The sequence below is a fragment of the Plectropomus leopardus genome, chromosome 13 (genome assembly GCF_008729295.1).
Source record: "Plectropomus leopardus isolate mb chromosome 13, YSFRI_Pleo_2.0, whole genome shotgun sequence".
Classification (NCBI taxonomy): domain Eukaryota; kingdom Metazoa; phylum Chordata; class Actinopteri; order Perciformes; family Serranidae; genus Plectropomus; species Plectropomus leopardus.
In genome coordinates this window covers 10,644,374-10,670,648 of record NC_056475.1, presented here as the reverse complement: position 1 = coordinate 10,670,648, position 26,275 = coordinate 10,644,374, and the positions used below count along the sequence as shown (strand labels likewise).

General features: G+C 39.1%; 1 protein-coding gene across 1 annotated transcript; it reads right to left on the bottom strand.

Moving 5' to 3' along the window:
- Positions 1–239: 239 nt before the first annotated feature.
- rars1 (arginyl-tRNA synthetase 1) lies at positions 240–25,027 on the bottom strand. The gene is made up of 15 exons (XM_042499862.1): positions 24,903–25,027; positions 21,691–21,825; positions 20,275–20,466; positions 19,631–19,739; positions 19,071–19,171; positions 18,584–18,705; positions 17,845–17,965; positions 17,088–17,217; positions 15,272–15,376; positions 14,113–14,291; positions 12,687–12,796; positions 10,389–10,494; positions 5,530–5,702; positions 3,636–3,883; positions 240–628 (listed from the first exon to the last, which is right to left on the bottom strand). The coding sequence occupies exons 1-15, from the start codon at positions 24,945–24,947 to the stop codon at positions 519–521; spliced, it is 1,986 nt and encodes a 661-aa protein (XP_042355796.1). The 5' UTR covers positions 24,948–25,027; the 3' UTR covers positions 240–518.
- Positions 25,028–26,275: the final 1,248 nt, after the last annotated feature.

Here is a 26,275-nt window from a genome sequence, read left to right as displayed (position 1 = left end):
TGTTTGGCCGACCACTGTTTGGTCTCCGGTCAGTAGTGAGTTATTTTGTGTAGCACAGGAGGAAGTGACTCTGGAGTTTCAAGCTAAAAACTGTGAATCTGCCAGATTACTGCCTTGGGTATATTTTTAATTTACGAATAGATTTGGGTATCACAATAATTTACAGTAACAATATGAATTCTGGCTTTAAACTGAGGGATCCACAATTTGAAAATAATTGACAGCAGACTGCACAAATGTTGCTTTCATATCGGTTCTTTAATAAAAAAGATCCCTTACATGAGATGTTAAATAATGGACTTAAGTATTTATTCCTCCCAGGATGGAAATAATAACTCTGTGGAAATGAATTCTTAAAAGTCCAGTCAGTTCTGCTGTGATGTGAGTGACACAGACTCACAATTTTTTTCTTTACTGTTAAGTGTCATGTTGTCACCTCTACTTCCTTTTCGTTTTGGATGCTGGTGAACTTGGATGCAGAAGGGAAAAAGACAGAGGCAGGGTGGATGACTGTGAAATCACATCCTCCCGACAGGGTTGATTCCAAGGATGTCAAAGCATTTGGCCATGATGGCTGCCGTGGCTTCACAGAGCAGCATCCTCCACATGTTGACTTTTACCACCTCACCTGGAGAGAGACAGAGACAGAGATTCCACAGGTAAATACTACGGTTATCTGGCAGATGTCATTAAAATTAAATTAAATTAAATAAATCAAAATAATAGTTATCGGTTAAACCAGACGCTGCGTTTTTATATGATCAGTTAATAAATTCTATTGCTTGTTTCCAATCCTAGACAAATCTAGTTATGGTACCTTGTATGTTTCATCTGGCATGGGGTTGTTTGCTGTTTGAGGCTGAGGTATTTCACATAAAAGATTAATATTAGAGAAATGTTTGAAAGATTTATATTTTTTCCGCAGAGCTTTACTTTTTTTCTTCTTTCCTGCCTTATCAATCATCTCACGACTCCTCACATTTATCTGGCCCTTCATTACGACACACAACGAGATAAAACCAACATTCATTTTCATTCACGACACCTCACGTTTGTCAGGACAACAATCGGTCAAATATTAAATATGATAGATAATAGAGTCAGTAGGTGATCTGAATAGAGCAAAAGAAGACACGCGCTGATGTGTGGGGGATGCAAAAAGAGGAAGGGACGGAATAAACAGACGTATTGAGAAGTCAGGCAGTTCGGAGAGGCAGAAAGAAACAGAGGTGAAGCACTGAACGATAACAGCAAACAAGAAAAGGTCAGAGGACACGTTTAATGATGCTGCCATCAACTCTGCGGCAGCCGACACCACCGCATCAAATGAAAATCAATGACCTGGACATCTGCATCCACACGCAACATCCATGACCATCCACCCCATCGGACCAAATTGCTACACGAAGCAGAAATCCAATAGAAATTAAGTCCATAATGAGCAGCAGAGGGTGAATTAAACAGACAGGTCGTTAAAGGGGCGCAAACATCGATGATCATTGACAGACAGCAAAATTAGTTTGTAATTTTCACAAACAAGCAAACGCATCAGAGTATGTCAGAGAGAGGACAGAGTGCTGCTGATGCTCGAGTGAAGCTGATGAGAAAGAAAGTTTGGAAAAGATGAAAGAGGCCAAGCAGACATTTCAGTTAGAAATGTGTTCGAACAATTAAGAAGGAAACATTTGTTGTAGCGTCTTTCACCTGTAATTAGTTGATGGCTCAGAGTCAGGATAATCTTTCTTTTTTCTTGTGACCTTTATTCATTTAACTGTGCGGTTTTATTTTCTCAATCAGGGACCATATTCGCATCACATCCTAAGGCTTAAAGTTAGAGATGTAAATCTCAGGTTTCATTATGATACAATCACCAATCAAACAGCAGCCTTTTCCAATCTGTTTGTTTTACATTTTGTGGAAGATTTTGTCACTGGCGATTAATGTAACAGCTAATTTCATTACAGTCAACAAACTTCCAGGACTTTCCCAAAACTTAAAATGATTTTTTACGAATTCCATGACATTTCCAGGCCTGGAAACTTAGACTGATAAATTCCATTACTTTTCCAGGTTTTCCATGACCATGGAAACCCTGTTTATTTTTTCTAACATACACATTTTTAAAGGTGAATACATGAACAGTGTGTCAATTCAACAAACTAAACTAAAACTGAGTGATGACCCAATTTCATGTATTTTGTGATCTTAGTCTCTATTCCCACAGACACTCTCCATCAGACTGTATATTTTAAGACAAAGCAAAATGATATAAAATAATAACCTCAAGCTGGGGTTACTGCCACAGAGCTAACTCAGAATTAGCATAATTAAGCAGCTCTAAGCCTGAAGTGCACTTCAGCGCACCGCAGGGATAAAACGCTAACAGGAACAAGTGGAGGGTGAACCGTGTTCAGATGGCTTTTAGTGAAAACCCTCTCAGACTGAAACCTCCTATTAATTGTCTGACTCCCATTGCGAGCATAACACCAAGGAATCTCTCCTTCTTTGTTTTCTTTTTGTACTTTTGACCTCTAAGTCATTTAAAATGGAGATTCATAGATTACTGTAAGTAAATGTGTCATTTTACTGTTGGGCTCGTCTGTAATGTGATTACTTTTACCAGTAAAGGATTACAATATAAAATGCAATCATTACATTACAGTATCCCTCTCCTGACAGCAGACAGCCACACTGCTTACAGGGGAAGTAAAAAGATTTTAGGTTTAGGTTTTGGTGAGTAATATTGCACATGTGAAAACATTTTATAGACTCTTTTTTGTCTCCAGATAAACCTATGTGAAGTCCGATAATTGTCCTTAAGTGATGTCACTTCAATTTTGGGGTGTGGAGCGAGAAAGAAGTGAGTTAAGGAGACCTCTGTCGGCCTGCATGCTCGATGCTCATTAGCTGCTAACTAGCATAACACACTAAATTATCCAACCTAACTACTGGCGGTCACATTGCATTGTGAATAAGAAAGATGCCCGGTTTTGACAATAAATGAGAAAAAGTGTAATAAAAAAGAACTCTGGTTCTACTGCATCAGCTTTAATCCCTGTTATTAACCCCCTGAAACCTGAACATATTGGCTTGATTTCTTTCAAAAACACAGGAGGTGTTTATGAGTTACATGAAAATTAACTGAAATTTACCAAAAAAAGGGGAAAGATAACCTTTTTTTTAAAGTAAAAGACAAAAAAAAGGTTTAAAAGGTGAATATAAATATACAGATAAAATAGTAATTTTCAGGTCATTTTGTCACCTTCTTCTAATTTCTTGCAAATTGTGGTACATCTCTTGCCCAATTGCTCATCGCCTTTTTATTCATGTTTCAAAAGAAATCTAACCAATTTGCTCAGTTTTCAAAGGTTTGCATGTATGTGAAAGGCGTCTCAACGCATCACAAGAAACTGACCTTCCAGGTTTCAAAGGGTTAACTACCACCTGAAGTTTGACGATGTTAAAGGAGTGCAATGCTTAACAGGTGGAGTACTCCTCTAAATGTCCTTGAAAAAGACACTTAAACTCTTCCAGCTCCTCGGAGCCGTGCAAAAACTGACCCTGACCCACCTGTGAAACAGATAACAGTATGCCAGAAATATTTCCAAACATATCTCATCCTCCACCCAGCGTACCTGTCTGTCTGTCCTTCTCCACGCAGTAGCAGCTGTCGTAGAACTCTGTGAAGGTGGTGGCGAGCTCGTACAGGTAGTCGCAGAGCGTGTGGAGCAGCAGGTCGTCCAGGATCTTCTGCAGGATCTCTGGGAAGCGGAGGATGCATTTCCCCAGCTTCCACTCCTTCTCGTGGTCCAGGAGGATCTCCGAGGTCTCTGCTGCTTTCCTCAGTGCAGCCTCATCAATGTTAGCCAGACGGGCTATGGACCTGGAGGAAATCAATAACACTTTTAATAAAGATGTCGCATATTACATTACAGTACAGCTTATAGCCTACATTTCAATAAATGGTCCCACGGTTATGAATCTCAATGGCACTTTTTTTAATGAAGCAGGGAAGCCTCACTCTGTCTTGGCAAAGACCGTCAGCAACAACGGGTTACAGTCTGACATCAGAGTGTGAGCACATCACTACTTCAAGTCTTGCAACAACAAATACAGGGTTTCCCACACATTCATATACTTTTGGCACACCGCCACAAGATCAGCATTTGCTGACATCTCTAGATTTTTTGGACGCTGTGTTTCTCTTCCTCTCTTTTATTTTGTGGCAGAGCATACTCCAGGTACAGCAGGAGCAGCTGAGCACCAAGCGCAGTGAAAGTGAAATTTAACCAATTATTAAGAGTTTTAGTGTTGTCTATAATTTTCCAGCCTACCTTAGCTAAAACCGACTGTGTTCAAACAAAACCCCATATTGATATTTTACATTAAAATGAACATTTACAACAATTACCAGGCAGTTAACGACAAGACTATAGGTAGTCACAGCATCATGCCACTGGTCACCAAAGACATTCAGCACCCGGCTGCCCATAAAACTGCAAACTGTCTCTTTAACACCTCAGTTTTGGCTTAGATTATGCAAAAAAAATACAAACAGTTATGCTATGCTAATTGTCTCCTGGCTCCAGCGCCATACTTAACACTAAGACTTTTTTAATTGTGCAATTATTTTTGAGCATGTGGCTACAAGTGGCTGCCATTCTGTCATTTCTTTCTATTAAGATGCTCCAAGTTGAACAGCCCTGCTGAGGTCCGTCTGTGTTTCTGTCTTCTCTGACACTTGAATGCCCACAGTGGGGGGCAGCTGCCACCAGTGAGTGCTCTATTGACTGACTGCAGGAACATCGAATCCTCTCAGGCAAGACCACTTAGCCCACCCCCCAGCCAACACTGAAAAAAAAAAAGAAGATCAATCTTTGCCGGGCACTGTGCCACCCCAACACTAACACCTCCAGGGAAGCTGGAGAGGAAGGGGGATCAACGCAGCGCTCTGCAGCCAGGAGACGGTCACTCGATACAGGGGATAAGGGGTTAGGAGAAATTGGGTCTTGCTGACTGGAAAGACCCCAAAAACTAATCCCTTGCCGCAAGCTCCCACAAGGGCCAGAAAGGCGGATCTGATATGGGTAATGAAAGTATACTGGTACTAGCAGGAGGTTCTCTAACAGGGCAGAGTGGAGAAGAGGACACAGACGAGGGAGAAAACGTGTGTGAGGAACTCGATTTAACTTTCAGGATACTTTCCCAAAGTGAGTAGTTGAGTTGGCTTACAAGACAGACGGCCTGAATGGAGTCGTGTTTTCTTGTGCATCACCATATGTGAACTAATCAATGTTTTAGAAGTTCAGTATTTAACTTTGCATCAGTGCAGAAGCAGGATTTATATTCCAGTCATGATGTGAACACTAAGGCTGTGACACAACAAGCTGACGGTTGGCCGTCGGCACGCACTGGGCCTCTTTTTTGCCGAGACACGGCAATGTGAGGACACGCAGCAGGGGGGCCTTCATCTCTGCTAGTTCTTGGATGTCGGTTTGGTGTGTCACAGCCTTTAGAATGAACCCTTACTTGATGCGGGTGAAGGCGTAGAGGAGGTACGCCGCCGTGTTGCCTCGGTCATCCAGCATCTTGTCAAATGAGAAGACGTAGTCGTTGATGCGGTTGTGGGAGAGGTCAGCGTATTTGATGCAGCCAAAAGCGACGGACCTCTGAGCTTTGGTCAGCTCCTCCGGGGTCAGGACCTGCAGTAAGACAATTTCAGCACCGTAAAGTTTCAGTTAATAAAACAGACATAAATAAAGACAGGTATGAAGTTGACTGCCCCCACCCCCCCAAAACTCCTTAAGACTTTAAATATTCTGATAACTCTGTAGCTTTTATCAGACTGTAATTACTGCAGGCAGTTCGTCATCTTATGCTTCCAACAGTAAAACCAGTGAGTTGAATTTAATCCAAACGATGAATCTAATTTGGTAACCTTAGGCAAAGATTAAATTGACTTATTAAGTCATTGCCTTCCCTGGAATCTGTGTGTGACGTGTCTGATACCACAGGGACTGAGAGGAGAGAGGAGAGGAGGTAATGCCTAAAGTTTTATAATGAAAACAAAAACTTCCAGTGAGCAGAGCACTACAAACTGAGGAAGCGATAGAGTATGACAGGACAGAGACTGACAAAATAGAGCACAACATGACAGTAGATAAAAGGTACAGGTCAAAACATGACATATTATTACAGAACTGAAATAAGCAGGACAGGAGCAGACAGGATAGTTACAGACATGACACAGCAGTAAACAACATAATATGACATGAGAGAACAGGATAATGGGATGTCATGACAGGAAAAGAGAGCACAACATGAACAGAAAAGAACGTGATGAGACACGAGTATAGTTTCTTTTTTTTTCTTTTTAAACAGGGCTTCTACAGCTTAAGGCAAGTTAGGTTTAAGACTTTTTAATCGTGCTCGAAATTAAATTCAAGACCAAGTCTGCAATTACCAAAATTAAAGAAAAAGGAAAAAACATAATCCAAAATCCATTCAGGGCTCCCACACAATTTCAAGGACAAAATTTCAAACTTTCCATGACTTTTCAAGGACCCAAAATATATATTTTTTTCATACACGGTAAACAAAACATCACACATGTAGCAATGTCACACCGACACCTATCCACAGAAAATCCCTGCGACAATTTCACCACACAATTACATTCCCTGACTTATTCCATGACTTTTCCAGGCATGGAAATGTGTTTGTGAAATTCCATGACTTTTCCAGGTTTTTTCATGACTGTGGGAACCCTGTCCATTATGTGGGGCTGGTTACAGTTTTGCCCAAGTGTTAATTGTAACATAAAACATGACTTTTTTTCTGAGCAATTTCGTGTTTCATGTTTCTCGCTCTATGTGGGATTCCTGAAGTGTATGCTATACTGAGAATATATAATATAATAATAAATAATAAAATAATAATATACTGATTCCTGTTTTTCCTCAATGGTTTGAACAGAGCAATACAACCGCTTCAGTTCCCTGGCTGAAAAAGCTGTCTGATGGCAAAGGTAAAGTGGTGAAGATATTCTAGATATAGCATACATTTAAACTGATATTGATCATTTTGGGGCACCTTGGTAGGTCACTGGAAAAAGCGCATACCATTATGGTTGAGGCCTTATCACAGCGGCATGGTTTCAAGTCCCGCTTGTGCCCTTTGCTGCAAGTCATCTCCTCTCTCTCCCCTGCTTTTCAAACTGGGAGCTTGCTGAACGCCATCTACTGTATGTAATACACTGACTATGGCGGAGTACCTCATACAACCCCACTTCTAAAATCTGAGCTGCCCCTTTAAAGCCCCAATCTCCAACAATAGCAGGACAGGGCAGATCATAACAGACATGCAGGGACAGGACCAGCAAGGTCAAGAACACTGCACGCACACAACAGGACAGGGAATAACAGGACAAGACAGGAAAGAACAGAGCATAACAGGATACTAAAATATGGGGCATAAAAGAACAAAAAAGAAAGAGAAATTGGGACAAAAGTAAATAATAGAAGACAGAGGAACAGATCCGAGCATAATACAAAACAACAGGAGAAAACAAATCTAAGCAGCAGCGTTATCGGCGCAGGCTGAGGTTCATGGAGGCCAGGGTTGGGGTTTGTTTTAATGAGGCAGGGTTAGCAGATGGTAGACGTGGGCACCGACCCAGACAGACAGCAGAGCACCAGGCCAGAGGGGCCTGCAGGGAAACTGTGCTGGCACCAGTTTCCCACAACCTTCGCAGCATTAAAATCATTTCAGTTCAACTGGAAGTCACTGACTGTTTACACTGCACCGAGTACTCCAGATAATACTTAACCAGGTCAGGTTCTGATTTTTTTTTTTTTCCTCATGTTTATCCCCCTGCAAGTTTAATTTCAGATACAACCCCCCCCAAAACATAACACACACACACTTAACACAAAAGTCAGGGTTTGCTGTGTGAAGTAAAGGGAAAACAACAGCTAACGATAGCCTTGGGATGAAGGAAAAGGCTTGTGAAAAGATTTTTTTCTGGGTTGAATCCAGAGATTAGGTAGGACAATTTAAGGTTAGAAGGTAAAAAACTGACATAGTTAAACTTCTTTTAACAAAGTCCAGTTGAGCTGCAGAGTGGCCAGTGGCCAGGAACTGTTGTAGCATGGGGATCCCAGCAACAGAGTTTGGGTAATTTGTGAGCGTGAGTAAGGGTGCTGCTGGGAAAATATAACATGCACATACAAAGGTAAAATATTTAATTCTATGTGTAAGTGTTCAAAATGCTTTCAGGGTTCCCATACATTTTAATGGATAATATTTTAAATCTTTTCCATGACTTTCCAAGGACTCATAATAAAATATTGTTTTTCTTGTCCATTATTTTTCAAACTCTATTTAAACATAATTTCAGCAAGCTGGCGTACATGAAGGGTGAGACGGAACGCAGGGAAAAAAAAATGGAGAAACATACATTTTTACACATCTAAAGCAAGGTTGTGTTTGAATGGGGTACAGTGGGAAATTCAGGGTGACAGTGACATTCAAGTAATATAATAAACAAGCAAAAACAGCCCTACCAACTAAAGTGTGCTAACTATGTTAACAATAGATCGAAAATATCCAACATTTTTTGCTGACACTAGTCATAAAAAAAAGCCAGAGATTGTATCGTGGTACATTGCTGTGAGCTGTAAATTCATCACTTCTAAGCAGAAGGCAGAAGATAATGTTATCTTGGAAACTGACCCTGGGTCTGGGTCTGCAGCTGCCTTCACTGGAGAGCAACGCCCAATGCCAGCTGCAGTAGGCTCTGGTACACCTGTGACCCCTAACAGGATAAGCCCTTAGATAATGAATGAATTATTGTCCTGCTATTGCCACAACAGAAGCAACCACAAGGAATAAGCCGACTGCAGTTCTCATTACATCCACAAATCTTAAATGTGTTTTCATGGCTGTAAAGTTGACAGTTATGGAACTGAGTTTAATGATTTGCAGTTATAGACCTTATAATTCAGTACTGTTGGCGTATAACGTAATGATCATTCTGACTAGTATTACTCAGTTTTTCTCTTGAACTAAAACACAATTTTGACAGACTGACGTGTTTTCAGCAATCAAAACCCGACAAATAAGCATCACTGTGGCTGCAGACACAACGAGGTTCAAGCTCACACAAGATACAGGAAGAAAAGAGGAGCATGATGAAAAGATGGAGGGGAGAAAGAGAAGAACAAAAGTGAGAGTGTGTGTTCAAGAGAGACCGCACACCATCGGGCCGTCCTCGGAGCTCAGCAGATCAGAAGAAAAAATTCTGTTGGAGTTGTTTCATATTTCAGTTGCGGTCGTTTCTGGATGTGATCAGAAGGATCCAGAGTTTGGCTCAGTTCGCACAGGATGAGAGCGGAGAGAATTAATGGCTACTGTAGAGTGAGACGGTCATTACTGTAAAATAAGCCACGTCATTCAGGTTGAATCAAAAGTCAGTGCAAAACGGAAATAATGAGCCGCTCACCGGATGGTATCCTTCTTACTAAATGGCTGCTTATCAAAGACTAAACATTGACACGAAATATTGATACGAAATCATTCTTAGAATTAGAATAATGCATGCTAAAATAAAGTGCAATATTCTGACAGTAACCAAGGTAACCATTTGGAGAAAGACTTCCTCCGAATGATTAAATGTGAAGCAGCCGGTCAGACATAAAACACCTCAGAGTTAGATATTCATAATAACAACAACACGACTCCTGAGGTGCCGCAGTCCTGTTCCCCTTCTTTGTTTATTTGTTGTTTTGCCCTCTTTTTCATCTTTTCCAAAAAAATCTTTAAGACACTTTTTCCAATTTAAATCATTTCAACATGCAGTTCAAAGGGTTTCAGGCCAAAATAAAACATAACTCACTTTTCATTCACTACCATAACACTGTCTGTGTGCTAAAGAAACTGTGCAGAACTTTTTATGTTTCATTTTCTTTCTTTCTGCTCTCTTGTTCATCCCATTGGTGGTGCATGAAAAAAAGTCCAGGGATAACCAAAATTGGATTCATTCATTCTCCTGGAAACATGAATGTCTGTACCACATATCATGGCAATTTGTCTAATATTTGTCGAGATATTCTACTCTACTGGTGTTGGACCGACACATATAACAGTTTTCAGTTTGCCTAAAAACTTAGAAATCACTGGTCTAACTAGCAGAAAATGTGATGCAAATGTGTTTTGTTTTCCTCTCTTCTAACATCTGTCAATACAACACACTCCTCCCCTGTGAATCAGTGAGGCATGAGACACATTCTGACATCAAAATGATGAAGAAAGAAGAGAGACATGGTCTCCGTTGTTAAATTTCCTCCATCAGCAGCCCTCGTTGGTAAAGAAATAATGGATGTTCTCACCTTGTCTCTCTCCTTCTCCTTCAGTTTGTCCATGGACCTCTTCAGTCCCTCCTCCAGCAGGTCCATCAGCCTCACTGTGTCTCCTGACCGGGTCTTAAACTTCTTCCTGAGCAACAAAGAAAGGAAGTTCAGTGAGAGGCTGATGGTTATCTTTAACCCTTTGAAACTTGGATCGGCATCAGTTGTCTTGTGCTGCATTCAGATGCCTTTCATAAGCTTTTTAACTGTTTAAAACCTGAGCAAATGGGTTTGATTTTTTCGGACAGAAAAAAAAACATAAACAAAATAAAAGATTATGAGAGTGTGTAGGGAGTTGTGCTGTGACATCTCAACACAAGGTTTGACTCTCTGCCGCAAATAGCTATAATAACGGCAAAATATTAGGTCCTGCTTGCCAATACCTTGGGGCAAAACATTTTGTACAATCAACCAAATCAGATACAAGCAGAACATGAGTCACAAATGTAATAACCCCCCTTTTTTCTCTGTTTACTTGCAGCTATAACCCCCCCTCCCCCCCTACTTTAAGCCCTTATTGTCTGGATGAACGATTGTGAAAACAGCATGATAAATTTCTAATGGAGTTTGGAGTAGCGCAGACATTTCGGGGCCAATTTACGCCCCCTCAGGTTACTGTGGGGCATTTAGCAGCACTTAGTTATGGCCTCTGCGAAGCGTAACATCAACCTCCTGCCTGGGCTTGGCTCTTCTTCTCTGGACGATTGATTGGGAAAAAACAACAGCGTGACAGATAGTGTTCAAATTATAGAGCGTGCTCACCTATCAGCCACGCAGTAATCGCTGCTTACTATTAAAGGAGAATAATTAATACACAGGGGATATACAGTAGTACACACACTGTAAGTACAAGTGCTCGGGACAAAGAGCAAGATTCTAAAGGACAGACTGAAGAAAAAGAGATATGATGAAGAGAGGGCTAGGAGGCTGAAATCTGGCAAGAAGGTCAAGCGTGTGTGTCTTTATGTAAAGATGTGTGCTTGTGTTCATGCACCTGTGTGGTTCTTATTTTTTTGTATTTAAGGGGTTTTGCAATTTAAAATCTCAAGTTGCATATAAAGTCTGACTTTTTATGACTTAAGGCTAATTTCAGTCCAATTCTCAACTCCTAAAGTCTTACCCTGATATACGCCATCTTTTAAAAAAAATGTGTGGTATATCTGACACTGTCGGCTCTGACTGGCTCTCATCAGCTGCCACTCTGTTCCAATCTGTTTTGGAGGATTTTGATCTAAATTGACTGTTTTTAGTTTGTAATTAAAGTACATGATGAAACTGAATATATTCTTACTAAACATGGTTTGACAAGTTCAGTGTGTTTGTATCGCTGCAATGTTTTCTTGGTTAAATTCACACTGACTGCCACTTTATTTACTCTCACACAGCCAAAGCTTATATGTCTGAAAACAAGTGGTTGTTAGTCTTTGTGGAGCGTTTATGTTCAACTTCTGATAAAAGACATGAAGCAGCCACCAGTCTATGTCTGTGCTAGTTTTCTAAAGTCGCCTCTGTGTCAGTGGTTATTCTGTGTTCAAACCGAAAGTATCTCTCAGACTCGATCTCATGTTGTCGTTCCCCAACTTTTAATTACTGTTGTCCACCTACTGCAGAACTTTCCTGTTCCCTCCTGCACCTCCACACGCGTAGAGTAATAACAGCTTCGCATCCTTGTGTTTGAACTAACGGTTCAAACACTGACTGTGCTGTTTGTGGAGCAGCGGCTGTATATTTTCCTTTTTTATTTGTCAATGCAGTAAAATTCTGTTTTTATGTATGATAATAAATGCAATAAAAACATGAAGCTGTGGTGATAAAGATACAGTGAAGGACATACAGATGATTATAGTGCGGTGGTGGTGGTGAAGTTTCAGTCTTCAGAGGAGGTGCTGGTCTTTGTTGCTCTGATGACGGCCATTTGGACTCCTGTTAAACCGTTATTAGTCTGTATGCAGAGACAACACTCAGTCCTTTTACGCTCTCAGTGTCAACACTTGAGTCGGGAGTTTTATTGCCAGAGACAGTGTTAACTGACTGATTTGTGGATTTATGTAAAAGCATGTGTCCTTTAAATGCCAAGAAGCTTGAATTTGGGACAATTTGGGAAATATGCATATTTGGCTTCATACTAGGAGGTTGATTCTAGACTCTAGTTCGGTTAGAATGAAGTAAGAGTGATGGAGCAACAGTTCATGAACTTAAATAGATTTTTTTCTTTTTTTTTAAAGAACATCTTAAGAAGATCTGGACAGTAACAGTCAGCTCTGTGTGTTATAAACTCACTTGTCTTCCCCCAACACCACACCAAAGCCGGCATGCTCCACCCGGGTCACCTGGGGGTCGTACCAGCCAATCATCCGAGCCGCAGCAAACACCACCTGGAAGTGCGTGCCCTAGGAGAGAAGACACACACAGAAATACAGTGACATATAACATAAATGCCACGTTGTACTTTCCAGATAAAGAGAGTTCTTATATGTCGCTGCTATCTGGTAACAAAAGGAATCCTGAGCAGCAGCTTCACACACACATACACAGCATAAAGTATATGAAGATGTGTAGCATGTATGTGTATGTTTTGGAGACTTTTATGTTCTTATGTAGCAACTTTTAAGACACCTTTAATGACGTCATTTTCACCAAAGACTAAGGGCCCCTTCTCACACACAAAGCGGCAAACAGCACAGCACAACTGTCATTGTAAGTTTTATGGTGATGTGGTTGTCTTTCCCGAACTAGAACTGACTGCGTATAGAAAATGTACTTATGCTCCTGGATGTGTGGATATTAAAATGAAGTGGTCAGGTGCATTGTTAGCATTTTGCTATTTTGAGAAAACAGAAAGCAACTGAGACTGAGATTGAGAAACTGTATTTCTCAGGACAAGTAAAAACGTAGACTTTGTGTGTTTTTGCAACACATTAAAGATAGCATCACTGTGGCTGCCTTGTATTTACTGGTCTTGATTTAGAAAGTTCTCAGTTAACAGTTTTAGTTTTAGACTGCAGATAATGAGCCCATCCCTCTCCCTTTCTTCTCTTTTGCCTGTCTTTGTTGAGGATGATGATGATAAGGATGATGTCTGTCTGCATAACCAACATTTGAGTGCCCCATTTGCTGTCTGTGACACAGACTACAACTTTTTAAAGCTTTCAGCCTCCATTTTTTGTATGAAATACCAAATGATTTTAGAGAGATGGATTCAAAGTGGTAGTCTGAATGCTGCACTTATTCATGTTTCACAAGAAAAGAAACAAAAAATGCTGAACAGGTCTTCATCTGTACTCTTACTAGATCACAGAGATCACAGGTAATGTTGTTCTGGTAAAAAAATGTTCTTCCTGTGCTTAAATAAATTCTAGGACACATTTTAGTCCTAAAAACACAGCAATGTGTCCTCCATGCCATGTCTCAAAAGTAAAAAAAAAAAAAAATCTGAATATAAATTAGGCTTTGCCCATCTTTCACCTCTGAAGAACAGGAGTTTCTGCTTCTTGAAGTCGTGCTGAACAATAAAACTGCTGTGAGACAAATGGTCCCTCTGCTCCCTATTAGATATTCCAAACTTCAGCGGTTGTTTACTTTCAGGTTTCTTTGTTTTCTTTTTTGCTTTCTAGCTCCCATATTGGTTCAAACTGTCATTTTTCTTCTATATGAACTTCTCCATCCACACATCCCCGCCTCCTTTTTTCTGTGTCTGTCCACCCACCTGTCCACTGTCGACGACGTAGATGAGGATGTCACCTTTCTCATCAAACAGCCGCTGCCTCAGGGCTGCGAGGTCTGACGTGTCATAGGTGTAGCCGCCATCTGACTTGACAATGGTGAGGGGGATGGACTGACCTGGGACGAAAACAAGCTTCCTACCCTCATCCAGCTCCACCAAGCCTGCAGAGAGGAGAGACAAACAGAAAAAAGAAAGATGGATGGATAGGTGAGGAGGGCATACAGGGAAATGAAATGAGAGAAGGGAAAATTATAAAATAATGGTGTAAGATAGAGAGTAATAATGTGGGTATGATTGGAGGGTAAAAAGACAAAGCGGAGATAATGAGTGAAATTGAGAATGAAGAAAGTGCAAAAAAATATGGAAATTGGACGACCCAAAAAAGAGACAACAAAACAGGAGGGGGATTTGGAGGAAGACAATAATGAGACAATATTGCCCCCTGGTGGTCTATTCTATTTAACACTAAGGATTTTGTACCATGGATTAAGGATTATTGGTGAACAAATTCTTCACCAAAGCCTTGAATAACCTGAGTACATAAAGACACAACTTGAACTTTGTACAAGGGGAAAAGGAGTCAAATTGAGGCCATTTTTAAATGTCAAAATTAATCAAGAATGAGCCATAATGATAATAATATTAATGGCAGTGGTAGAATGTAAACTACTGTATGAATACTTAATTTTCATGCTACTTAATACTTAACTTCACTACATTCCAGAGGGCAATATTATATTTTTTACTTCACCACAACTTTTTGTATATAAAAGTTTTTGGTTTTTTTTATAATTCATATTTTTTTAGTGTTTTTTTTTTCAACTTTTTCAAATAGTTTAAAGATTGTTTGTTTTTTTTCTTAATTTTTTAATAAAATTTGGGGTTTAGGGAGTGTTCTCTTTTTTTGGCAATTTCTCTGCATTGGGCACTTTTACTTTTCATACTTTATTTTCAATGCAGGACTTTTACTTATAACAGAGTATTTTCACAGGGGTGGTGTTCGTAATTTTACTAAAGTAAAGGATCTGACTACTTTTTCCACCACTGATTAGACAGCTCCTCAGACAATCTCCTGAGAAATGCTCTCAGAGTGAAAACATTCATCTATGCTCTCGTGATTTTTGACCTACTGCACACTGACCTTTCTCCTCAAATTCCTTCACCACGTTTCCCATCATTTCCTGGTAGAACGACTCTCCTCTCTCGACGAGTGTGACATCCAAGCAGTCATAAACCTTCTGAAACTCTGAAACACAGACAATCACCATCCAATTGTCATTTTCAGACCAATTTAAAAAGATAAACAAAAGATAGAATAAGCGTACAACTGAATGAGCACAAACCAACAACTTACAGAAGGTAAGTTGTTTTATTCACTTCAGTAATGAACCCACTGTACCTCACCCTTTATTGCCTTTAGCTTCATAACACATCGACTATATGGCCCATAATGCTTTTCAACACTTCAAAAATGTGACCCAGTCTGAGGTAAAGAGTAACTTTTGGTATTTTTCAACATGGACCCTACTATCTACCTTTTTTGTCTTTTCAAATGACTGATAGGTACAACCATTTTTGAAATGACTCCAGTTTTGAGCGACAACACTGCAGCCAGCAGCTGCAATGTAACAATATTTAGGTGTTGGACATCATGGAGAAGATCCTTAAAGAGATAGATCTCGATGTGAAGATCATGATCCTTTTAGTTTATCCAGAAACCGCATTAAAATCCCCATCGCCAATCTCACCAGACTCCATTTAAATAAACAGTAATTTAAGTATGTACACAGCAAGCGTATTTCCACATCTAACTGGGTGAATTAAAGGTTTATGTCAACCAAACCAGAGATGGTGATTGTTGGAACAGGGGAAAAACAAACCGAGGCAGCTTTTATGAGCTTTGTTTTGATTCTGACGACTTTGAATGAAGTGTGTTTTATAATGACAAAATCACTGTTTATTTAAATGGAGTCTGGTGGGGTTGGCGGTAGCAGTTGAAGGGCTGTTTCTGGTTAAACACAAAGGATCTTACTCAATGACAAAAAGGTGCATCTTTGTATGAAATCTTTCCATAATGCAAAAGCACTTTTGGTGGACATAAATTAATAATAATAATAATAATAAATAATAATAGACAGGACTGATACAGCGCTTTTCTAAGTACTGAAAGAAGCTTTACATGAATTGCAAAAAAAAAAAAAAAGACAGGTATTGTAGGCTGTTTTGAAAAGGTGGGTAATTGCACCTAGTAGCCTGTTTTTGCAGCTGTTGTTCCCATTAGTGACTTAGTTAAGAGAAGGTTGTCCATGCACACCACATGTATGCGACATGGAATAAGTGTGCAGGTTTAACAATTTTCCTCATGTACACTATTTTTTGATAGCTTTGCACCTTTGTCGTGTGTATAACTACCCTCTCAACTTGTTAAAATTACCTTATACAGCACTCACATCTGAAAGAACCGAACACAATGCCACAATACCCAGACAGAAGAAAACGCCTCAGCCCAGGAACAAAGAGGCAATGCATACTTCTGCAAGACTCTGGAATTCGCAGAGATTGACTGTGAACACTAATTTTAAGAGACTATTTGTTTGATAACAGTACTAAATTGATGGATGGTCTCCAGAAAAAAATCTCAACTGTGGCATGGAGTAAGTGTGCAAGGATTTACTTTTTTTCCCCATTTGTGATTTAGACATAAAAACATGGAGAACTAGAGTGCAGGTTGAAGAGTACCACACTTGCCCTTTAAGAAGAATACAAACGAGTCAACAGGCGGGGGTCACATTTTTGAAGTGTAAACCCAGTCAAGATAAAGTTTCATACACACTCAAAACATATCAGAACAGTTTAGTAGCTGCCTTGCTTGAGCTTGAGCATATATTTGTGTTTTCAGGAGAATCCTTCCTTTAACATTACAGTCTCATGAACAGATAAATCCATGTGCAGTCTACCTTTCCTGGAAACATCACAGATGAGTCTCCAGGCTTTAATGAAGTCAGGCTCTTTGCTCTGCAGTCTGACGACACACTGATACGCTCGCTTCTTAAAGTCCTCCTCCTCGTCGAAGCGCTTTTTCGACTCCTGATTGAGGACAATGAAGAGAAAAAGGATGAGACAAGAAAGAAATGAGAGCACAGAAGAGCAAAAAGAGTAGAGCGGTTGATGTAAGAAGTAAATGAGGTGTGGAGAGAAATGAGGGAAAACGACAGCAGAAAGAACAGATAATGTTCTGCATTTATACATAATGTATTCACACAATATACAAATGCAAAGTGTGCTATACAAGTGCTACACTGCAGGAATGTAATGCTCCACTAAACATTCTTGCATCAACTTACATTAAATTTCACTTTTTATATTTGACATTAAGTGTCAAAACTAAAAGTTTATGGCGAATGTTCATCTACTTTATGAACTTTAGCTGCATACTTTATGTAAATCTGCGTGTAATATATCTGCAAATAATACAATACACACTACTAGAGGTGATGGGTAAAACTGCAGAAACAACAAAAGTGCATGAAAATAAACTAAACAGCCAAATACACACATGAAATTCAACAGTTTAAACATAAAGCTCACTTGTATTAGACCTAATATGAGTCATATAGGTGCTTTAAGTTAAAGTCCTTTGTCATGTGTCCTTTCATATATTATGTGGAGCACCAGTAAAAAAAACACACAGAGACAGATGGAGTTATAACTGACCTTGTAGAAGGCCTGCAGGTCACTAATGGGCGGGGAGACGGTTAGGTAGTTTGGGAATTTATCCTGCAGGTGGGCAATCAGCATACCAAACTGGGTTCCCCAGTCTCCCACATGGTTCAACCTGTGAACAGCAGAAGCAGTGTCAAAAACTGACAGCATAAACGTATTGTGGACATGTGATCATGATTTATCATATTAATGAACATCAAACTGGGCTGTTTTGAGTGTCAGTATTTTAACTTTGAAGCTTCCATTTAGGTGTTTAAATGAAGCTTTGATCGTCAGTCGTCATACTTAATAAAATGTTTTTCCTCAATTTGAATGAAGTGATTCATCCGACTAAATGAGTGTGTCTTTTTTTATTAAGTCAAATTCCTTTATGAATAAATGTAATTCGTGTGACTGCTAAACCACCCTGTTAATGCAGGTGCGTGCCTCCTGAAAGCGCCTCTGCAATATCTGTGAGTACAGTTGGCAATTTTCTAGAATGGCAAAGGCATGACCTACTCTCCCTCTGAATGGCTATTACTTGTTGCCTTGGTTGGCTGGGTTTCTTAGATTTAGCCAAGATGATCGAGTTTGGTCAGACACAGGTAAAAATGTCAGGTTAGGCCAATCAGAGGCAGAGTGAGGCACGGTAGGGTGGGTCACGCCTTTGCTACCCTAGAAAACGCCTTGCTTAGCAGTGCGTGATCGTTACTCAGAAGCAGCAGGTTTTGTGAGCTGAAACTAAACTGACCTGAGAACGTCGTGGCCCAAAAACTCAAACAGACGACTCATGCTTTCCCCGATGATGGTGGAGCGCAGGTGGCCCACATGCATCTCTTTGGCAATGTTGGGAGAGGAAAAATCCAGCACGACCTGAGAAACACACACAGATGCAACTAATGATGAGTAAATAATACGTAAAGTATTAACGTATAAACAACAAAGTACAAACACGAGAGTTTGCTCCAACATCAACCAACTAAATAATATTCACGCAACAAAAGTTGATAGAAACACACAATATTTCACATTTTCTTATGCAGATTTTTGGGAAATTCAGTTAAAACTGGCATCAATTTGGATGGAAATTAGGCTAATGAGGATCTTGATTTTGTTTTGTTTATTGTTGCTGTGGATGGATATGCATTTTCGTTTCACTAAGAATCAAACGTGCCGGAAATCCCACGATTTCTCATGATTTAAAATATCTTCATGCTGCATGTGGGAGTTTGACGAACCTTCTTCCTGGAGGCCAGTGGCGGAGGCTGCACTCCGTTGATCAGCAGGTTGCTCAAAAGCTTGGAAACAAACACCTTCTTCAGGTGGATGTTGATGAACCCTGAAGACACAAAAGATATCAGAGGGGACGATTGAGATTAAATAAAAGAGTAAAGATGTAAACTTGAGATGCTTGAGGAAGGATTCTGGTCGAACAGCTGAACATGTATATTACTATTTTATATCATTACAAACCTATAATGTAAAACACAATCGATCAATACATTGTTGTGTTTTTATAGTGTTATGATGAGTGATTTTAAAGTGTAAACTATGTTTTTTATTTCTTTTTTAAAATGTATTTACAGTTTTTTTTATTGTGGCATACATTTCCCAAATGTGATAATCAATATGAACACAAAAAATCACAAAAAAAGGTTTCTGAAAATTGAAAATATGTACAGTATAACAAAACAGTGTAGGAGGCAAGAAGAAAAAGCCCGCTAGAAAATATCTCTTTAACGCTGGCGTGTGAAAGTTTCCCTTCCTATAAAATAAATAACTGTGAGAGGTTTTGTACCTGGTCCGGCGATTTCAGTTTTCTCAACAAGTTCATTGTCTGGCAGATTCTGGATGATCTTCTCTGCAATTTCCCGCGGGTTGATTTTCATTCCCTGTGCCTTCAGCATCTGCAGCATGACACAAGACAGTTTGGCTTTAAATGTTTTAAATAAACTGAAACATAAAGTACTAAATTTCCCACTTCTAAAAAAAAAAATTTTTTTTTTCTTTTACTGGCAGGCCTCAAACGCCAGATCTCCAAACAGAATAGATGATAAAACCTGCAGCGGTTGTGCTGTCTCAGCAGTTGGCCATCACAGCACAACATAAATGCTGCATGGTTACAATGAAAAGCCTCCAAATACAAGCAGATCAATAGAAATCAGATCACTTTCTAACAACCGGTCTTTTATTACTGGAAGAAAAAAATACAAGGACTAATATAATAACGTTTTTAACGTTTTTTAAACACTGAAACCTGAGTTTAATTTTAAAAGCTTGTGATTATACAACAGTGCTCAAGCAAATTCAAAGCTCAGTCCAAATATAACTAACTTCCAGACATTTAAACAATTTCAGGGTCTGTAGACTCACTGAAACTTCCATTTAACAGCAATTAGAGATTCTTTTTCTCTGGTCCACAGACAGACTTGGCAGGCTCACCTGGGCCATGGCCATGGCACTGTTGCACTGGTAGTCTCCAAACTTGGCCTGTTGGTTGGGTGCAACAGACAGTGGAGGGTTGTCCAGCTCGGGGCAGGCAGCCCGAATGGCCTCGCCGAAAATCTCCTGAAGCCTCTGGTTGATGTTCATCATGGATTTGCCGCAGTAAGTCGTCCTCTCCTCCTGCAGGCTCTGAGGACACACAAGACATCAGCTTCATTAATATCATGATGAAACGTGAAGAGGAAGCAGAGAGAAATGCACTGATCTCCTCTATAATCCGACTCTACACTGCAATAAAACCTACCAAAAAACTTTAATTATTAGCCCGGGCTATTATTTGCTTAAATCACCCAACTAAACAGGCTTATATTTGGGACAGGCGTCTATATGGGACAGGCTTTTAATTCCTTTCACACAAAACTTTACTCAAATTATTTAACCTTTTGAGACGTGGGCAAATTGGCTTTTCTTATTTTATTTTTTGAAAAACATGAAAAGAAGGTAATAAGCAACAAAAGGAGAAATGAACCAAGCACAAGAACATTACCTGAAAAGACAAAAAGATGAAAAAAAAGAAAAAGTAAAACAAAGAAAATACAAACTGAGAAATGACCTGAAAAAACTTATTACAAATTATGATAATTCTGTAAAATAATTTTAAATATAGAATAATTAATATAGTTCACTAAACATTTCTCCTTAGCTTTAAAAAAAAAAAGTCCTCTACATCTACTAATCTTTTTTTTTTTTCATCTCTCTTGTTTACTATGCTGATAATCCTTTCTTTGGTGCTCATGGTGTCAGTTAAAATGAACTAAATGACTGAATTGTGGAGAATCTTATTAAGTTAAAACTGTGAGTAGTATGTGCATACTGACAAAAGTTTAAACGTATATACACTTATTTGTATGCATTATATATGCACATAGCTAAGTTATCTCCAGCTGGCGGCCAGCAACCCACTTTCACACATCCAAACAAATGCTATAAAAACGAAGTGTATGGCAACCGAACCGGGCCTCTAATTGAGACAGGTCTGCATTTGTCAAAATGTGTTGCCACATTGGGCCACTAAAATGGACTGAAGGTCTAATTGGGACGAGGCTTTTATTTGAAGTTTAAACGCGCATTCATACAAGACAAAATGAGTGTTCACAATCTGACCACTGCATCATCTAACTTTTACTTTTCTGGAGACAATATAAATCATTCTCAAATATCAGCCATCACTAAACTGTCGAACTGCTAAACCAACCTAAAAGCCATAGTTTGAGATCAGTAAATGGCTCAGACCTCTTTTCAGAAGCTTTAACTTTCAAGTCAAAGCAACCAGCAGCAGCTGGAGCTCAGCAGGAAGCAGAGCTGTTCCTATTATTTGGGTATTTTGGGTGTTACACTTGCTCTACCACTCACCCTCTTTAGGACATTAAGACGGTATTTCAGCTTGGTGTTCTCATCCCGCAGCTCATCCAAACGTGAAGATGGACTCAGATTCTGTGGATTTTTTAGACTCTCAATCTCTGCAGAGAGACTCTGGATCTCCCGCTCCTGAAAAACAAAACACACACAGATTTACAATTGTGATGCGCAAGACCAACTCAACTTTTGAGGCGTTACAGTCTCTGTCTCTGTGATGCAAGAGCCTGTTCTGGTTTCCACAGCATCTGTTCAGCTTAAGTTTAACGGAGAGTGAAAGCGGCTGCAAGTTGCCTGCAGATGAATATAAAGTAAAAACCTTTTGTGGCACATCCCAAACAATGTTATTATCAATGTAAATAACAGGACTAAATCAAAGAAAACCACATATGGAACTGTGAGATATAACCTAATTCAGGAAAGCTTGAGCTTTTTCAACACATTAATGTTCATTTGAGCATCATATGACTTAAATGAGAGGTTCTAAAAGTAAGGGACAGGTGTCTGTTAGTAGGGCTGCACCTAATGATTATTTTAAAAAAATCGATTAATCTATCGATTATTTTTTCGATTAATATATCGTCCAACAAAACATCTTCACAGTAAAATTAGTGCAATTTGAATAACACTATAACTTTTCTCTAACAGAAATAATTATAACAAGTACATTCTTTCTGCATCAAAATAGTCCAGCTTTAACTGGGCCTTAAGGCATATTGCTGCCTGCTGATATAAGTGCTGTATTTTCATATCTATAAGCACATATTCCACTCATTTATAAAGTTATACAAGCTCCTGCATAGCTGACAACCCCGCCCTGTAAATGTTTCAAATAAAATGCATTGTATCAGCAACTGATGGCATTCTGTCCACAGAGACACAAACAGATAGCTTTTGTTTTGAAAGGGAAGCAAGGAAGTTGAGGTAAAACAAACATCTTTGTATTTCCTCATCTCTGTGACAGCGGGAGACTTTAAACTGCAGTATAAAGTGGTACAGAGTCAAGCCACCGTTTCTCTACATGTGCTGCAGCTGACGCGCAGCTCAGGTGAGCAGTGTGCACGCTCTCACGTGATAATATGAGCGCCGAAACAAAAACAACACGCTCGGCGATGCTCACGAGCTCATGACGGGCGCTGCGTGAAACGGTGCGACGCGTCCACGCACGTTACGTGAACCGACGTATTCACGTAATCGATTACGTTGACGCGTCGCCCCAGCCCTAATTGTTAGTGTTAGTTTTTTACAGCTGACACATAGCTAATGAAGGTTATTGTGGTGGTTAAAAACCCTCAGCACCCCTGAGGGTTAACATTTACAAATCCGCTGAGAAAATCATAGAAAAACACGCTCATGATGACTGCAAAACTTGCCTTACAATCCTGAGGTTTTTAAGTTTTCTACAGTATTTTAGTAATAAGAGTGACAGGTGTCTGCATACTTATAGGTACAATGCAGGCTGGGACTGCTAATAGCTAATTCTACATACATTTAATTATGTCAATTCACCAAAGTGTGAACAAGTTTAGGCAAACAAACGGGGCTCAAGTTGTACGTCTCCAATTTACATCTGCAAAGCCTCCAAATTATGGTAACTTTAGTCTCAAAACTTAAAGCATGATTATCCCCCCAAGGAAAAGTAAAATAAAGCATAATATTAGGTGTAACAAAATCCATTACTATTACTTTTTGTCTTTTCTGATGAGGGATCTACTCTGACTTTGAAGCCCTCTGCCTTAGATAGTTAATAAACAATACTGCCCAACATTGTTTCCTATGAGAAACTCAATAAACTAAGTCATTACTCTTGCAGCAGCTGTAATAGTACTGTGTCAACAACTGCTTCAACAAACGCTTCCCAAATAAGACTATGACACAACACTATGAGTTAATGATTTACTCACAGGCTGTAATTTAATGACAAACATAAGAAAATGAGTTAATTTATTCTGTAAACAGAAACTGACAAAAAAATTAGTTTTTGAAACTATAGACTATTATTATGTGACTTTCATCAATCTGTTTACCTGTGTTTATCAACAATTAGCTTAAAAATCATCACACATTTGGCTTACAAAGCTGATTAAAATGGGTTTAAATGTATTACATCAGCATCGCCTTCCTGCTGAGAGGAAGTCTGATAACAATTTAAGCCATGAAAAGCAACTCATATTTCGTAAATCAGAATGAAACCAAAACCTTCATACTTATAAGATAAGATAAGATAGTCCTTTATTGATCCCCAGAGGGGAAATTCAAGTTTTGCAGCAGTACAAGGGTAAGTACAAGGGTAAAAGTTACATGCATGAAAGGTCAAAAAGAATAACATATAATACATGAAATATCAATATACTGTACAAAAAATAAAAATAAAATAAAATAATAGCGGTACATATAATTTTAAAAAGTGGAGGAGTAAAGCGTCATTTCAGGACAACTGAGACATTCTGTGGAGTAGATGGAAAATCATCAGAACATGATGCAACAAACAGTCAAATTACAGACTGATTACAAAGGGCCCTTGATATCAATATCTAAATTATGGCACAAAGAAAATTCTTGTATTGTAACCACCCAGGATCCTGTTCATGATCTGTAGAGGGTCCCCCAAAAAAACACTTGAATAAATGCCAAACAGTCAACTTTACCTTCACGTCAAGTAAATGACGGATTCATTTTCCTGTTTTACGGAATCTTTCGGTTTTACTTTGCTGATTAGTGAAACAATGTACTATGTGCGAGTAAAAATGTTCTTATTGGAGTGAATTTAATTAGCACAAAACTTAACATAAATATAATTTCATTTAATGTTTAATGTCTAGTAAATTCAGGGCCAAAATGAAACATCTAGTATCTACACAACGCTTTGTATAAACGAAAACACTCTTGACAGTCACATTCAAATACTTGCTGATGTTCCACGAATGGCAGGAAAACTAAAGGAAAAAGTTAATTTTTTAACAATATTAGTGTTTATTGGCGTAAGGGCTGTTAGCCGAAATAGAAAGTCAAGACTATTTACTCGACAGATAGTCTTTATTTTCAAACATCATTAAGTTATTTCTACTGACAGCCAAAACAACTTTAAATTGAGCGTTTGTTATATGAGACTTGGCACTGCGTTGACCGGTGTGTCGCTACCGGTGTTCACACAAACATTTAGCCTGCTAGCTAACGTTAACAGTACGCGCCAAAAGCTGCCCGCATACCTGTTGTTGCAGTCGGGTTGTGTACTCGGTTACAGGGTCTCCCATTTTGTCCAGAATCGCTGGAGAGAAACTCTTCTGTCGGCTGGATGGTGAATCTCGTGGCTGATGAAACAAACTGCGAAAGGAGGAAGTTCACAAATTCAAGTTCTCTTCCGGTTCCGGTGAGAAAGGATATCTTCTTCTTCGTGTTTACTCACCAAAGCGGACAGCGCCACCTGCTGCATCCTGTATGTGCGTCAACATGAATAACTGCAGTACTTTTTACTGGACTGAATAGATTTGACAAAATTTCATTTGACATAATTACTGTTTATATTAAGATTTTACATAAAAGACACACGATGGGCTTTGTTGCCATTGCGCATTGTTTAGATTCTCTGCAATCATGCACTTTAATAACTTTTATTTACTTATTCTTATTCTGCTGTTTATTATTGACTTGCACAGTGTTTTATCCTTCGAGGGGAAATGTAATTTTGTTTTCATTAAGCATGGAAGTGCAAAATGAAGATGACAATAAAGGAAATCTGGAATCTGGATAAGTTCAAACCAGTAGTTAATTTAAAGCGTATTTGTGACAATTTTGTCACAAATAGAAAAAAGAAAAACAGAATTTATTGTGGGCTTCTCCCCACCCCTCAGACTTATCTTGTGTCACTCTGAAAAGGCTGACCCCTAGATTGGAAACTACTGGCCTAAGTATATTTCCCTGATAATACTTTTGTACTTTTGTACAGTGCCCTTACTTAAAGTATAGTACTTTTACTTATAGGTGAATGATCTAATGGCTAGAGTCAACATTGAATCAGAAACCACTAATAAGAGCTCCATATGTTTCACTATCAAATATTGGCTACTTTTATGATAAAGAAAATTAAGCCCTAATACAGAGACAGCATTGTGTCCTTGCAGTAAAGCTCACATATAAATCACACATAATAACTATTTAATGGTAAGGATGAAATAAATGTAAAGACAGGTATAAACAGGTAAAAAAGATATTTCCCCACCAAAACAGTAGCTACAATGCCAGTATATTCATATACTCCTGGCTGGGGCAGTATTAAAGTATACCGGGGTATTTAAAAATCACAAAGATTTTTAACACCATCAATATTACAGTGACTCTTCATTCAGATGGTGATGGAGATGTATTGTAGTGCACAGCTTAGACCACTAGAGGCCAGTCTTTACTCGTGGAACAGGCAGCTGAACTGAGAGAGAGTGAATGTGAGTGGTGGGGAAAACATCACAGCTAGTACAAAAAGAAAAATAAAGCCTCTGTTCTGTTTGGGAGTATTGCCATGTACAACTTTATCTTAAGATGACGCCCTCCAATTACAAAATTTGTTTATCAGCCACAAGATTTTATT